This window comes from Nothobranchius furzeri, chromosome 5, assembly GCF_043380555.1.
Source record: "Nothobranchius furzeri strain GRZ-AD chromosome 5, NfurGRZ-RIMD1, whole genome shotgun sequence".
NCBI classification, from domain to species: domain Eukaryota; kingdom Metazoa; phylum Chordata; class Actinopteri; order Cyprinodontiformes; family Nothobranchiidae; genus Nothobranchius; species Nothobranchius furzeri.
Window position 1 is genome coordinate 12,957,755 of NC_091745.1, and position 16,164 is coordinate 12,973,918.

Consider the following 16,164-nt stretch of genomic DNA (forward strand, 5'->3'; position numbering starts at 1 on the left):
TGGCAGCTGGCCAGTAGAGGGCGATAGGGCGCCGCCCTCCCAGTTGTTCCGTGTTTTTAATTTTTATTAAAAAAATAAATAAATAAAATTAACAATAATCACATATTCTAAGTTAATTGTGTGTTTTGTAACAAAAATAAATCATATATATATATATATATATATATATATATATATATATATATATATATTGGTCTCTGCCGGTCTCTGCCGATCTCTGCCGGTCTCTGCCGAGCGGTGGAGGCTGTGTGTGCTGTTTTTCAATCGCCCAAACAGGACGAGACCAGCTGTCCAATTGCTGACAAGAATATCAAACGGTAGGAATGGGAATGTATCCAATCAGCGTCGACGTTGTTTCAGAACGTTTCAGAAGCATGATGGGCGATGGAGCTACCGCCAAAGGACTCGTTGGTGTTCGGTAGAACTCGGCAGAGTCGTTTTTGGTCGTGACGCATATGTAACATGGACGCCGCCGGTGACTACAACCAGCATGGATACCGGATCTCAGCAGCCACTGAATTCAGTTCGGTCTCTTCTCCAGCATCCGTTCGAGAGGAGAACTATGGTGGAAAAACTTAATGTCAAAGAGCTTGGACCAGATCAGCCCGACGTAAAGATAAGCCAGCAGGAGAAGGAGAGAGGTAAACTGTACACACTAGGCTTCTCCCAAAATTGGTACACCAGGAAGGCTTGGCTAGCTGGATGCAATCACGCTAATGCGTTATTTTGCTTTCTGTGTTTGTTATTCAAAACGGCTGGGACAGATAAGGCATGGATGAGTCAGGAGTTACAGACATGAAACATTTTTCTGAGAAGGTGAAGAAACACGAGTCATCCCGGGCACACATGGACAACAACACGGTGAAGCTAGCCATGCTAGGCAGCAGAGCTAACGTTGCCATGCAGGGAACAACAGCAGCTGGGTGCAGAGGTAAGCTGTACATTACATTTCTGTGAACAAGATAATCAGAATCAGAAATCCTTGGTTGTCCCACAAACCGGGACATTTGTTTAATAACATGTTTAATGTGCAATAACTGTAAAAACTAATTTCAACACACATACTTATTATACATATTTAATCACATAAATGTGTATTTCATGTAAATTTGTACATACATCAATCTGATTCCATTTTACTTGTTACACTTCTGCTGCAGCAAACAAATTTCCCAGCTTTTGGGACAATTAAACATTTCTGATTCTCAATTAGATGTTTTTACCTCAAATGTAAAAACATCTGATTGAGAATCAGATGTTTTTACATTTGAGGTAAAAACATCTGATTGAGAATCAGAAATGTTTTATTGTCCCAAAAACTGGGAAATATGACATTTGTAAGAGGATAATGATGACATTATTTCCTATGAAATTGTTTCCTTTGTACTTATCTGTTGTTTTTTATTTATCATATGACAGGTTTTTCACACCATCCTGAGCCATGCAAAAGAAGATTCTTGTCACCACACCCATGACCACAGCCGAATCAGAAAGGTGCTTTTCTACTTTAAAGAGGATTAAGACTTTCCTTGAGGAACACCATGACACAGGATGGGCTGAATGCTCTTGCCATGCTCTCCATGGAAAAAAAAGCTTGTCACAAACATTCCTGACTTCAATAAAAAGCTAATCGAGAGCTTTGCCACTCAGAAGGACAGAAGGGCAAAATTTCTGTACAAATGAGGTATCACACACACACACATGCATCCACTTGATCTTTGTATAAATTTGACCTTGGCACAACACTCCAGAAATATTTAACAGTGTAAATTTCTGGCATTTTGTCTAAGTGGTGTTTACTACCATTACTGTAACAGTGACCTGCTCGTAATTTTTGGTGTTCACTCAAATGTTGAAATTAAACAAAATGTTTTTGTTACTTGCCTCTTGCATTGCCTATTTACCATTTATGGCCATGTTATTTTATGTGCAATTTAATGCAGTATTTTTCAACCTTGGTCTGCAAGGCAGCGTGCCAATAGTCAGACACACCTGGATTAATCAGTTTGTCCAATGATGTAAGACAGGAAATAAAAGAGCTGTGTTTAATTCAGGAAATAGTGAAGTTGTGCACAAAGCTCAGAAAGCACAAGTTTGTTTAAAAAAAAAAATAGCACAGCCCCACCAAAAATATTTTTCACCAGCCGCCACTGGCCACACGTAAAGAGGAATTAACATGATGAACTAAGGCATCAATTTATGAGGGGCTAGACCTGAAAATATTGCCCTCTGCTACATGCCTCTGAGATGCTGAGGACAGTAAAGATGGAACAGTTGACTTAAAACATGCAACTGCTTTGTCAGATAGAGACCGACTATAGTGAAATTTACTTTCATGTCTCGAGAACTCAGTTACAAAAAAACTCAAAGGTTATCAGAAAGTGGTCCGAGAGGACTGGATTATGTGGAAAGATCGTTATTTCCTCATATTTTATGCCATAAGTCAGCACAAGGTCCAATGTATGATGGCAGGAGTGGGTGGAGCTATGTAATCTTTGAGTAAAACCAATTGAGTCTAAGATATTACTAAAGGCTACATTGAGGCTATCATTTTCAACGTCCACATAAATATTAAAATCCCCGACTACAATGACCTTATCAGTATTTAGCACCAAATCAGATAAAAAATCAGAGATCTGATCCAAAAACTCAGAGTAAGGGCCTGGTGGACGATATAAAACTACAAACAAGAGTGATTTTACAGTTTTGCAATCTGGATTAGGAAAACTAAGAAGAAGATGTTCAAACGAACTGTAACTATTAATCGGTAAGGGACTGATTAATAAGTCCGAATGAAAAATGGTTGCTACTCCTCCTCCTCGCCCTGTACTTCGAGCAATATGATGATTTAAATAATTTGAAGTAGTCGACTCGTTTAAGCTAACATAGTCCTCTTGCTGCAGCCAGGATTCTGTGAGAGAGAGCAAAGAGATCTGATTATCACAAATCAAGTCATTAACTAACAAATTCTTAGAAAAAATGGATCTAATGTTCAACAACCCACATTTAATTTTTCTAGTTATCTGCTCAGTTGAGTTTGTTCTAATATTTATGAGATTTCCATGATTTGCTTTATTAAGCCTGATATTTAACCCTTTGATGCATAATGGTCACTACAGTGGACAGGTACTCAAAATTGTTGTTTGTTTTTGCTATTAAGCACAGCTGTTGAAGACTTTATTGCATTTGAGCCCCTCCATGTGGATTTCAGTAAGTCAAGCCAACATATTTCATATTCAGAATGCACGCTGTCCACTGAGGTGGACACGTAATAAATTATTTGTAAATTATAAAATTCTACAAAAAATATTTGTTGAAATTTGTTTCATTCACACCTAAAGACAAATGAAAAAAATTGTAAAAAAAAATCATGGTTTAAGATTTAATAATTCATGCATCAAAGGGATAATCTGTGTGATTTTGGCCGTGGGCAGGACACTGTTTATATGGGGTAGTGGGTGGGTAACAGTACAGAAGCTGTAGAGGGGTGGGTTAAACTACGACTCTGCTTCCTGGTCTGGACCCTGGGTTGTCATGGAGGACTAATAAAACTGGCCATGTTCCTAGAAAGAAGAGCTGCACCATCCAAAGAGGGATGGATGTCGTCTCTCCGCATCAGACCAGGTTTTCCCCAAAAAGTTTTCCAATTATCAATGTAGCCCACGTTGTTTTCAGGACACCACCTAGACAGCCAGCGGTTGAAGGACAGCATGCGGCTAAACATGTCGTCACTGGTCCGATCAGGCAGGGGGCCAGAGAAAATTATGGAGTCCAACATTGTTTTGGCAAACTTACACACCGAAGCAACATTAATTTTAGTGACCTCCGATTGGCGTATCCAGGTGTCGTTACCGCCAGCGTGAATTACAATCTTACTGTATTTACGCTTATCCTTAGCCAGCAGTTTCAGATAAGATTTAATGACGCCCGCTCTGTCCCCAGGTAAACATTTGACTATGGTTGCTGGAGCCTCTAATGCCATGTTTCTGACTATGGAGCTGCCAATGATCAGAGTCGGTTTGTCAGTGGGTGCGTCACTGAACGGGGAAAATCTATTAGAAACGTGGACGGGTTGGTGGTGGCCCACTGGCTGGGTTCTATGCTTCCTGCATACCGTCACCCAGCCGGCCTGAGGTACCGGCTGCTCGGGTTCTGCTGGAGGGTCGCTACGGGGTGGTTCTGAGCTAGTCAGCCGTGCGCTAGCTAAGTAACTACGGCTGTTTATGGGTTTTTCAACAGCGCGGAGCCGGGACTCCAATTCTGACACAAAAATGCTACATTTATTACACGTACCATTATCGCTAAAGGAGGCAGAGGAGTAACTAAACATCTGACACAGAGAGCAAGAGATAGGAGACGGAGAAGCAGAGACAGAAGTAGCCATAGCCGTGCTGAGGCTAAGCTAACTGGACAAGCAAACTGTTCAACACCAAATAAACTGCGTGAAAACTCAAATGGTTCCCTAAAAGCTAGGTGGAACAACAGAAAATGTGTGTTTTAGCATGCTTATGTGATACAATAACTCAGAGATATACTAGTACAGAGAAATTAAATCAGTTTTAGCGAGCCCCAAACACCAAACAGCTACACGTAGTGCAACACTGAAAACAGGAAGCAGGAAACGCCTTACCGCCAGGTGCAGCCAATCAGCAACAATGCACCCTTGTCATGGCCTTCCCCACATCCTGGCGAGTGATAACGGACCGCAGTTCTGAATTTAGGGTGTTCCTGAAAGCTTATGGAGTCAAACACATTCGCTCCGCACCGTACCATCCTGCCACTAATGGGTTGGCTGAGTGTTTTGTACAGACATTCAAGCATGCACTGAAAGCTTCCAGGGGCACAGCACCTGTGTAACAATGCCTGGACATGTTTCTTTTGACATATTGCAGCACTCCCCATGCGACAACTAGAGAAACGCCAGCCATGTTGTTCATTGGACGCAAGCTGCGCTCTCGACTGGATTTTCTGAAGCCCAGTGTGGCCGGAACAGTGCGTCGGTCACAAGATGCTCAACAACAATGCCGACAGCAACACTCTCGGGACAGATGGTTCATTGTGGGAGAGCCTGTTCTGGTGCGTGATTATGGGAAGGGAGAGGACAAGTGGACACACGGTGTCGTACTGGAAAAGACTGGGCCAGTGTCATACAAGGTGAAGGTGGGAGCCCAAGGTGTGTGGAAACGTCATGTAAATCAGATGCTGACACGACCGGAGTCAGGATCTCAACAGGTCACAGTAGATCCTCCGACAAGCTCTCAGATGTCACCAGCCCAGAGTGGTAGTGACACCATGCTTCACCCTTGTACATCTCTGCAGGAAGAGACTGTTGAACAAGTTCTGGGGACCACCTCACCTCCAGAAGCACCCCAGTCTCTTAAACCAACACCGACCGACTGTACACAGGTTACAGAGTCTGTGAGACGTTACCCAGTGTAGAGTCTGTGAGACGTTACCCAGTGTATGGAGCTAGGATTGGGACAATATTCAGCGTAACTTGTACCAAGTTTTGTAACTTCGAACATGTTTCATCACATGTAACTTTGGATTCATAACTTGTAACTTTGGTTTTCTAACTTGTAATTCTCAATTCATACTTGTATTTTTTGTTTTGTAACAGGAACATTGTATTTTGTACATGTATTTTTTATTTTGTAAAATCAAACTTTTATTTTGAACATTTACTACTCATTTTGTAACATCAAACATTCATTCAGAAGCATGAAACTTTCGTTTTGTAACTAGCAGACTTCCAAATTGAAAAAAATCAAGGTACAACTTTGAAATCAAAACTCAAAACACACATTTCATTCTACAGGTACAAACCTCAAATTCAATTCATTTCAATTCAAGTGTATTTATATAGCGCCAAATCACGACAATCTACCACGAGTACACGAGTACTATCTGCCAAATCTACAGTTACGGGATCTTTTTGTATCGATTCTAGCATCAGTGGGAGGAACTTGGGTGGAACCAATGACAGCACGAGTCTTAGCTACCAATCACGTTTCTCGAATTCCTGTCCAATCATTGGGAGAGGAGGGCAGGGTTCTGTCAGTGCTGTAGAAAGAGAGAGTTACGACACTCTTTGAACTCGCCGACTCGCGGTCACGTGGTTCATGGAGCTCTCAGTTCCAAACATCCCACAGCGCCGTAAGTCAGTTAGAACAGCGTATGGTGGGACAAATCACAAAAATTTAATATAATCACATTTCCTCTGGCGATTTGTGGTAATTAATGAATAATATTATATATTATATTATATATTATGTCCTAACTCCTTCACAAAGTAACCTATTTATATTTTTCCGAGCATTTGTAGGAAGACACACTCGTGACTGTTCTACATTACAGGAACACGACAGTCCTAACACACTGTAGAACGCATTTAGACCACATACATTACTATAATATATTATAGCAATAAATTTGATGTAGTAATGCAACACACTGCTCTAATATAAGCATATTTAATAACTTTAAGTCCTACAAGAAGCCCTAAACTCGAGTTGTAATATCGATTTTAAAGTGTTTATTGAAAGCTAGAATTCTGCTCCAGCTTACCTTGAAAATATGTAGCTGTTTATGCTTTGAATGATGATCTATTATGTGAATACATTTTACAATCATTACTTTATATTTTTATGTGAAGACAGTACATGCATCTATAACCCAGTTTATATGGCTTCTATAGCAACTAATTACAAAGAAAACTTCAGTAAAACTGTATGGTTCATCACAGTAGATAAAAAAAGTGTTAACTGTGAAAAAATGAACACCAAACTTGTACAACATGTATAATAGCATTTTTAATAAAGCATTTTACCAACATTATGTTTAGTCATTACATATGCGCAAACAAGCTGAATCATTAATTATGAGCAATGTACTCAAGACCTAATGAAACTCTTTTGAATAACTTTTTTTTGATTATTATTAAAATAAAATGTGTCCGTGGGTTAAAATTTGAAATGACTAATTTTAGGGTTGGATCAAATTTTAAAATGTAATTTTACACCTCTATATTTTTGGTTTAGTTCAATATTTCTATATGTACAAAAATTGTTGGAAAGGCCACCAGGTGGCACACTTGCGCACTCAGCTCTTACTCTCTCAGAGCAGAGCTGGCAACAGTACAGAGGAGACCACCGAGCAGAGCAGGTGGAGAAGCACATGAGACAGCAGAGTGGAGGAGAGTTTTACTTAGCTAGTTCCCAGGTTAAGTCAGTTTTGTGTGCGTGAATGACTGCTAAACCACACACTCACCTACCAATATCCCTGTTAATGTTAATGAGTTGAATACTCATTGCTCAGCCCTGCATTATTGTTCTGCGTGCCCCTGTGCATTGCTGTTGCTACCACTTTTCACATGAGAATAAAGAGGTCAAGTTGAAATAAAGCCTGAACCTGTGTTCTTACCGACACCCCAGGAAGACACCCTTTACCTCCCTCCCTGATACAGTCCATCTACCTACTAACAATCTAATACTGGTCCTTCGAGCCGGATACTGTGCATTTCCTGGAGACAAGTCAGTAGTATGCAGCCAACCTCAGCTACGACTCAGACTGTCGGGCCTCGACGTCAGTCCCAGCTACCCGCCTACCTCCAAGACTATGACCTTTCAGGTGGTTTTCAGCATCCTAGTCAACCAACACAGCATGCATGGGGCACTGAAGAGGATCAACAGCAGCAAGTGGAAGAGGGGATGTCCATACCATCCCTCTCGAGATGCTCCAGTCCAGGCATCCAGTGGGAAGTTCTAGATGAATTCCCTTCATATCCCGACAACACTCATCGACCTCAGGGTCCCGTCGGACAAGGCCCTCAGTTAGGAGCTGCCTCAATGGATCACATCCCGCATACTAGTCAACCCCTGCTCACTTTACCCTACTGCCGACCATGGGAGGATAACGTGCCAAGACCACAGGTCGATTTCAGTCAAGAGCGGGGGCAGCCTCAGCCTCTGAGGAAGGAAGAAGTAATGGCACCGGGGTCACCCTTCAGATATTCCGGTCCAGCTCCTAGGCTCCCATCCCACAGCCGATTGACAGGTACTCCGATACAAGCTGGGGACCCATTCAGACAATCAGACCAGTCAATCCAGGATCCGGTCTATAACATGCTTAGCAAGATGCTCCACGAGTTGCAGGTAGTGAAGGACCAGGTCGCCGCCATCACACCCAGTAGATCAAAGGCATCCAATGCTGGCCAGCAATCATGCAATAGTGCTGGCCCAAGGGATCAGATGAGCAGCCCCTACACAAATACACCGTATCCACCGAGCCTACATTCAGGTAGGCCTACTCAACATTGGTCACAATGGTCTTGGTACGAACAACCTACACCTGTCTACTCCCAGCCTCACCTGTCCTGGCAAAACCCACAGTCCTCACACCCGCTAGCTACTCCATTGGCCCAGGAGAAGACCTACAGAGGCCCGCAACCGACAATCCCGCACTTTCGCAGTAAAGATCCAAGTGAGTTCACACGCCTGCGAATAGCTTTGGAAAACCTCCTACCCCCTGATGCTACCGAGCTATTCAGATATCAGGTCCTAGTCGACCATTTAAAGCTAGAAGAGGCTCGTCTTGTAGCTGATTCTTTCCTCCACTCCCCCTACCCCTACAGTGACACAATGGCTGCTTTGAATGAGAGGTATGGACAGCCTCATCGCCTAGCCCTCCAAAGATTAGCCAAAGTGATGGATTCGCCAGACATCAGAAGAGGTGATGCCGAAGCATTCGAGCAGTTTGCTCTCCAGATTCAGTCTCTTGTGGGAATGCTACGGACCTTGGGTAGAGAGGGTCAGGCCGAGCTAAGGTGTGGGTCACATGTCGAACGGCTGTTGGGTAAGCTGCCTGCAGAAATGAGAGCAGCATTTCGCCGGCAGCTAGGACGTCGGGCTGGTACAGTTTATACCCTGCAAGAACTGGCAGATTGGCTCCAGTATGAGGCGTGGTGCCAAGGCTCAGATCCTCAGTCCAGCATCAAAAGTACACAACACGTACCTAATCCAAACCAATGGCGAGAGAATAAGTCATCAGCAACCCGTCCTGCCACAGTGTTGCATGGAGCTAACAACACCTCAGAGGTACAATCTCATGAGCCGTTACCATCTAGGACACCCCAGTCATCAAAGCTGAAAGCGACCTCTAAGGTTTTCTGTCCGTATTGCAACAATGATGAACATTACCTGAGCCAGTGCACCATATTCAAGGCCTTTAACAAAGACCAGATGGTGGACTGGATTCGTACTAACCATCGCTGCTGGCGCTGCGCACGTTCACACCAGGCCGCGCAGTGTACCCTTAAGAAAGCATGCAACCTCTGCAAAGGCAAGCATCTGCAGATCCTTCATGAAGTCAATGCTAAACCTGCAAACCAGGATTCCTGTCTGTTGAGTTCCACTACGAAGACCCTGTACCTGGACAAACCCGCAGATGACAGAAGGGTGCTTCTCAAGGTTGTTGGTGTAGTAATCCACCACCAAGGTAAAAGCCTCAGCACTTATGCCATCCTCGATGACGGGTCTGAGCGCACTATACTGCTCTCACCAGCCGCAGCTGAGCTCGGAATCCAAGGCCCTAGAGAAAGTCTAGCCTTAAGGACCATCCGTAAGGATGTAAGTACCATTAATGGCTCCTCAGTTTCCTTTCAGATATCCCCTGCCAAGCAGCCACAGAAGAGGTTCCGGATTACCTCAGCCTTCACTGCTCAGAGCCTGGGGCTTGCTGAGCATTCCTACCCTGCCTCCGTCATTCAGAGATTCAAGCACCTGAGAGATATCCCTATTCAGCCTTTCGAACATGTCCGTCCTCTTCTCCTGATTGGTGCTGATCATACCCATCTGATCACTCCCACCGCTCCGGTCCGGCTGGCAGCACCAGATGGCCCAGCTGCCATCAAGACCCGCCTAGTAGGGCTGCAACAAACGATTATTTGGATAATCGATTAATCGGATGGGGTCTCGACACGATTAATCGATTAATCGGATTACATGGGGAAATTTTTAAAAACTGCTAGGGAAACGTTATTTCTCTCCTTCCTTCACTTTATTTAACACAACATTATTAGAAAACAGTTCAATAGCAGAAAAACAACATGCCATCACCTAAATTGTCTTATAAGGTGTATAGACAGAGACCCTAAGCTACATCTATCTGTGACCTAAAATGCTTGGTCCAAGTTAAACAGCTTAAGGGCAATTCTCATCTGTTTTGTTTGATCTCATCTGTTGACATATATTTTAAATGTAATTAAACATAGGCTGTGAATTAATCAAAATTGATCACTATTTCCAAAAATGACTGAAAAAATACCAAATAAAACAAAAGTAAATGAATGCCATCCTCCTTGCGATGATGCCCTGGGCAACTGCCATAAAGTCACATCAAGAAATGCTGCTGATCATTCCAATGATCCCAAATAGACTCACATTAGGCCACATGAAAGCAACTGAACCCAAAAATATATTAACCAGTATATAACTGCACTCTCACACAACACGCCTGCAGCAACAGTTAGGACTCCTCCCTCCCTTTTAAAAGCGTTTTTGCTTCTGAGGACATTGTGGTTGTAAAACCACATGCTAGTAGTCTGGCCCCGGTGTGATCAACCAGTTTCTGCGGGAATGTGACGGCGGAACCAGGGCCAGATTAACACTTTGTTGTACCCTGGGCAACAATATTCAAGGGCTCCATCATCACGACCCAAGGATCACCATAATGTGGTCACATACAGAATATTTTACTGTAATATGCAGTAAATATACTCAATACTTGAATGCCTGACAACACGTAACCCGCCCAGAGTAACCTTTGACCCACCTCGTGTGGACTGACCAATGAGGAGAGGGTCTTAACTTGAGGCCCTCTCTTCATTGGTCATTCTGCATGAGACTGACTCTCAACTGACGTTCAGTCGTAGGCAGCGAAACTTCTCTGTGCAGTGCAAAAGCCCGGGTGGACAGTTTGTTTAATGTAGGGTGACCATATTTCCATTTCCAAACAAGAGGACAGGGGATCTGTGCCTATGACGTCAAACTATGGCAACGCCACACAAACCATGTTGGGACCCATTTTTTGTAAGAACTAAATTAATATCAGATTCTGCCAATTAAAGGGCTCTAAAACAATTCATATATAAATATTTAGCATATTTAATGCAAAATCAAATTTTTCTGCTTTAGTTCTGCAACAAGGTTTTATTAATAATAAATTATTATACCTTTTGTTTTACTACAGCATCGGTACGCTTCCTGTGCACAGATTATTAAGGATGCTTGTTTCAGCTGTGAGATTAGACGATAGGATCAATGAAAAAATAACTAGTCACACACTCCATGGAAACTTTCAGAGAATCCACAAATAGTGGCTTTCAAATGGTTTTGTTACTTTTTGCAAGTTTATAAAAGAAGCAGATGAGACAGCATGTCTGATAATTTAGTTTTTCATCTGATAATATTAGAACATGTCAGTAATGTCTGAGGGGCTTTTATAAACACCATATAACTAACACTACTGGAGAGGGCATGAATTACACAGAGGCTTCTGGGGAGCCCAGTTATTGGGGGTGGGGGGGGGTGGGGGGGCATTTTGCCTTGGCCCCCAAAATGTCTTGAAACGGCCCTGGGTGTGTGACTGAGTTTTGAAGGTGATCTGAATTGTATCAGATGTATAAATATGACATGTGTATAACTTATTGTTTTTTATAGGTAAAAACGTGTAGTGGTGATAAATCTACCTACATTTTACTTTTCAACACTTTGTTTTCAGCGCTTTGTTTCACTTTCAGCGCTTTGTTTTTCCTGACAGGGTTGCGGAAGGCGCTTTATAAATAAAGCTTTGATTGATTGATTGATTGATTGATTGATTGTTTTTTTGTTTTTATTGAACTATTTTCCTGTCCTGTCTGTCTCTCATCTTCCTGCATCTCCTCTTAATTCTCCAGAAAATCTGTTGCCTGGATTCTTACCTTTTCACCTCATCAGTTACTTTTGAGCAGATCAAAGGGATCTCCTGACCGAAAAGCGCAGAGCGCGTTTTCGATGCTGCGTGAGGTGACATCACCACAGCACAGGTGATGAGCTCCGCAGTAGCGAGCTTCAGGCACAAATAAGACAGAAAATAGAGAACATGTGCGGACATGAACGATCGTGTGCTAATTATAGTTTTTTGGTTGCGCCACTTTGAGAATGGACCGTGCGCTGGAAGCAGCTGCCTGGATCGCTGTGCAACAATGCGGAACCGGTTCGCAGCAGCGCAAGTCTGCCGGCTCTCCCTCGCGCTGATCTGCCGCTACCGGCTCTCCCTCACGCTGATCTGCGGCTCTCCCTTGCGCTGATCTGCGGCTCTCCCTCGCGCTGATCTGCCGGCTCTCCCTCGCGCTGATCTGCGGCTCTCCCTCGCGCTGATCTGCGGCTCTCCCTCGCGCTGATCTGCGGCTCTCCCTCGCGCTGATCTGCGGCTCTCCCTCGCGCTGATCTGCGGCTCTCCCTCGTGCTGATCTGACTTGCTCTGGTCTGCGCGCAACGGCGGGCGGGATTCGGGAAGGGGGGGCGCTTTTGGAAGAGTTGTGCGACACAACGAATCGATGACGCAATTCGTTGCCAATGCTTTTAGTAATCGATTTTCATCGAATTTATCGATTCGTTGTTGCAGCCCTACCGCCTAGGATGGGTGCTCCAGGGTCCTGCCCGCCACCTCCAGAACCAGATGCCATCACCACAATGTCTCCACATCTCTCTCAGTCCTGCCGAGGTGGAGCTGAAGAGGAACGTTGAGAGGCTGTGGCAACTCGACCAACTACCTTACTGTTGCGAGAAGCAGGCGACCAGGTCAAGGGAGGATCAGGAAGCCATTGCCCTCCTAGAGGCAAAGACCATCAGGCAGGAGGTGAGTGGGGTGCTCCGCTATGCCACTCCACTGCTTAGGAGAAAGGGCTTCCCCCAGTTCCAAGCTCCCAAAGAAGCAGTGATGCCACTCCTCAGAGGTACCGAAAGACGCCTGGCCAAAGACCCTGTTAAAGCAATGGCATACACGGCCGAAGTCCATAAACTCCTGGAAAGCGGGATTTTAGCAAAACTCCCTGCAGAGGTGACCCCCAGTAGGGAAAGCTGTTACCTACCACCTGAAGCCAGATCCCCTAACCTTGAGCTATGGCTTTCACAGGACAAAGCAGAAGCGCAGGAGTCTACTCTAGGATTAAGTTGGAACTGCAGCACTGATCACCTTGGCTTCAAGCACAGACCCGTCTCCTACAGCGTCCTTACCATGAGGACCATCTATCGCGTATTGGCGACGCAATACGACCCGCTAGGTGCCCTCCTACCCTTTACCACCCGAGCGAAGGTAATAGTACAGCAGTTGTGGGACAAGACCAGGGGTTGGGATGACCCTGCCTTGCCGGATCATCTACTGCAGGCATGGAAAGAGTGGGAAGCAGACCATCAACACCTGCCACAAATAACCATCCCAAGGTGCTACACCCCTGCATTCATGGATGACCCCCAAGTGACCCATGAGGTACACATATTCTCGGATGCCTCAGAGAGAGCATATGGGTCTGTAGCCTACCTCTGCTCTGTGGGACCCGATGGACATGTTAACATTTAATTTTTACTAGCAAGATCCCGTGTGGCACCACGGAGGCAGCAATCCATACCCAGACTGGAGCTGTGTGCTGCTCTTACCGGAGCACAACTGGCAAAGCTACTAACCAATGAGCTCACCTTGTCCATACAAGAGGTGATATGCTGGTCAGACTCTACTACAGTTCTCCACTGGTTACGTTCTGAGTCCTGCCATTTCAAGGTGTTTGTCGGCACACGGGTGGCCGAGATTCAGGAACTCACCAAGGCGGAGGCATGGCGGTATGTAGGATCCCAACAGAATCCTGCAGATGACCTAACTCGAGGCCAGAATTTGAAGGACCTATTTGGACCAAACCGTTGGTTCCAGGGACCTCCTTTCCTGCTGCAGCCCAGCAGTGAATGGCCCTTGAACCCATGTGCACCTGTGCCTCCTGATGACAATGAACGAAAGAAGAGTGCCTTTTTTGGCCTTACTATCTCCCATTCATTGGCGGATAGGAAAGAGTATCGCAGCTGGAAAGCGCAAGTTGAAGCTACAGCGGAACAGATTCACAAAGACTCCAACCAGACGGGTCTACCCCCTGCTGAGACCTACCGTGAAGCAGAGCGTCAAGTCTTTAGGCAGGCTCAGATGGACAGCTTTCCTGAAGACTACCTTCTTTTACAGACTGGTAAATCCCTTCAGCGCAACAGCAGGCTGCTGTGCCTGCCCCCAGAGTTTGAGGATTCCAGTCAGCTTATCCGGGTAGGAGGTCGTCTGCAACGTAGCAGAGCTCTCAGTCCAGAGGTGGTGCACCCCATTGTCTTGGACCCCAAGCAGCAGAGTTGCCAGCTATTGATCAAGGACTATGATGACAGACTGCATCATCCTGGGCCTGAAAGAGTCTATGCAGAACTACGTAGGAAGGTGTGGATCCTCAGAGGCCGTGAGGCCATAAAGAAACACCAACGCCAATGCTTAGAATGCTGTAAGCTTAAAGCCAAACCCCCCAGCCAGAAAATGGTAGACCTGCCTCCAGCCCGACTGCAGTTATTTAAACCAGTGTTTCACTCCACATGAATGGACTGCTTTGGCCCCCTCACCATCAAGATTGGGCGTCGTACTGAGAAACGATGGGGCTTGATATTCAAGTGCCTCACCACCAGAGCCGTTCATTTGGAGGTGCTCACATCCATTGACAGTGATGCATTCCTTATGGCCTTGAGAAGGTTTATTGCCCGCCGTGGCACTCCACTCGAACTGTATTCGGACCATGGCACCAACTTCCATGGGGGACAGAAGGAACTGGAGACCAGCTTTAACCAGCTTAACCCACAGCTGCAAGACATTTTAGCTAAAAAGCAAATCCACTTCAACTACAACCCCCCTGCTGCCCCGCATTTCGGAGGAGTCTGGGAAAGGGAGATCCGATCCGTTAAGGTAGCACTACGCGCTTCCCTGGGAGCAGAGACTGTTACGGAAGAAGTTCTGACCACTGTCCTTGTCGAAATAGAAGCCATCTTGAACTCCAAACCCCTTGGATACGTTTCATCAGACCTGTCAGATCTTGACCCGGTGACCCCAAATTGCCTCTTGATGGGGCGGCCAGACACCTCTCTTCCCCAAGTTGTTTACCCCGCATCTGAGCTTTTAAGCAAGAGACGATGGCGACATGTGCAGGTACTGGCTGAGCGATTCTGGTCATCCTTTACTACCTGCTCGGCCAACAGACCCGAGGGAAGTGGCAGGGTTCGGCACCAAACATCGAAGCAGACACCGTTGTCATGATAGTCGACACCCAGCTTCCCCGATCTGCCTGGCAAATCGGCAAAGTGTCCAAGGTTTTCCCTGGTGCCGACGGTAAAGTAAGGAGCGCCGAAGTGCAGATCCAAGACCGTACCTACACAAGACCCATCGCCCGCCTAGTCGTGCTACCTGAGGTTCCGGATTAAAGATTGACTCAGGGACTAACCCACTGCTGTACGTTGGCCTTTCCAGGGAGCAAATTTATCCCAAATTTGGGGGCGGCTGTGTTGGAAAGGCCACCAGGTGGCACACTTGCGCACTCAGCTCTTACTCTCTCAGAGCAGAGCTGGCAACAGTACAGAGGAGACCACCGAGCAGAGCAGGTGGAGAAGCACATGAGACAGCAGAGTGGAGGAGAGTTTTACTTAGCTAGTTCCCAGGTTGTCAGTTTTGTGTGCGTGAATGACTGCTAAACCACACACTCACCTACCAATATCCCTGTTAATGTTAATGAGTTGAATACTCATTGCTCAGCCCTGCATTATTGTTCTGCGTGCCCCTGTGCATTGCTGTTGCTACCACTTTTCACATGAGAATAAAGAGGTCAAGTTGAAATAAAGCCTGAACCTGTGTTCTTACCGACACCCCAGGAAGACACCCTTTACCTCCCTCCCTGATATAGTCCATCTACCTACTAACAATCTAACAAAAATAGTATTTTAATAATCCCTTTATAGGTTGATTATCTTACATGGTTGGCTGCGCTGCATATAGCAAATGGTCTGAGGGAGGAATCAGAATTACGGCTTACCCAAAGATGCAGAGAGAAGAAAATGGTTGGCT

The 16,164-nt window shown here is 45.3% G+C and overlaps 2 protein-coding genes across 2 annotated transcripts in view; one reads left to right on the forward strand and one right to left on the reverse strand.

Annotated features, from left to right (window-relative positions):
• Nucleotides 1–16,164, forward strand: part of LOC139069967 (uncharacterized) — a 474,557-nt gene that overhangs the window by 359,387 nt on the left and 99,006 nt on the right. The window lies entirely within an intron of this gene.
• On the reverse strand, nucleotides 3,551–4,626 carry LOC139069969 (uncharacterized; the record flags this gene model as incomplete). Its single annotated transcript, XM_070551451.1, has 1 exon — nucleotides 3,551–4,626. A coding segment is annotated over exon 1 (834 nt), but the record flags the coding sequence as incomplete, so codon positions are not given.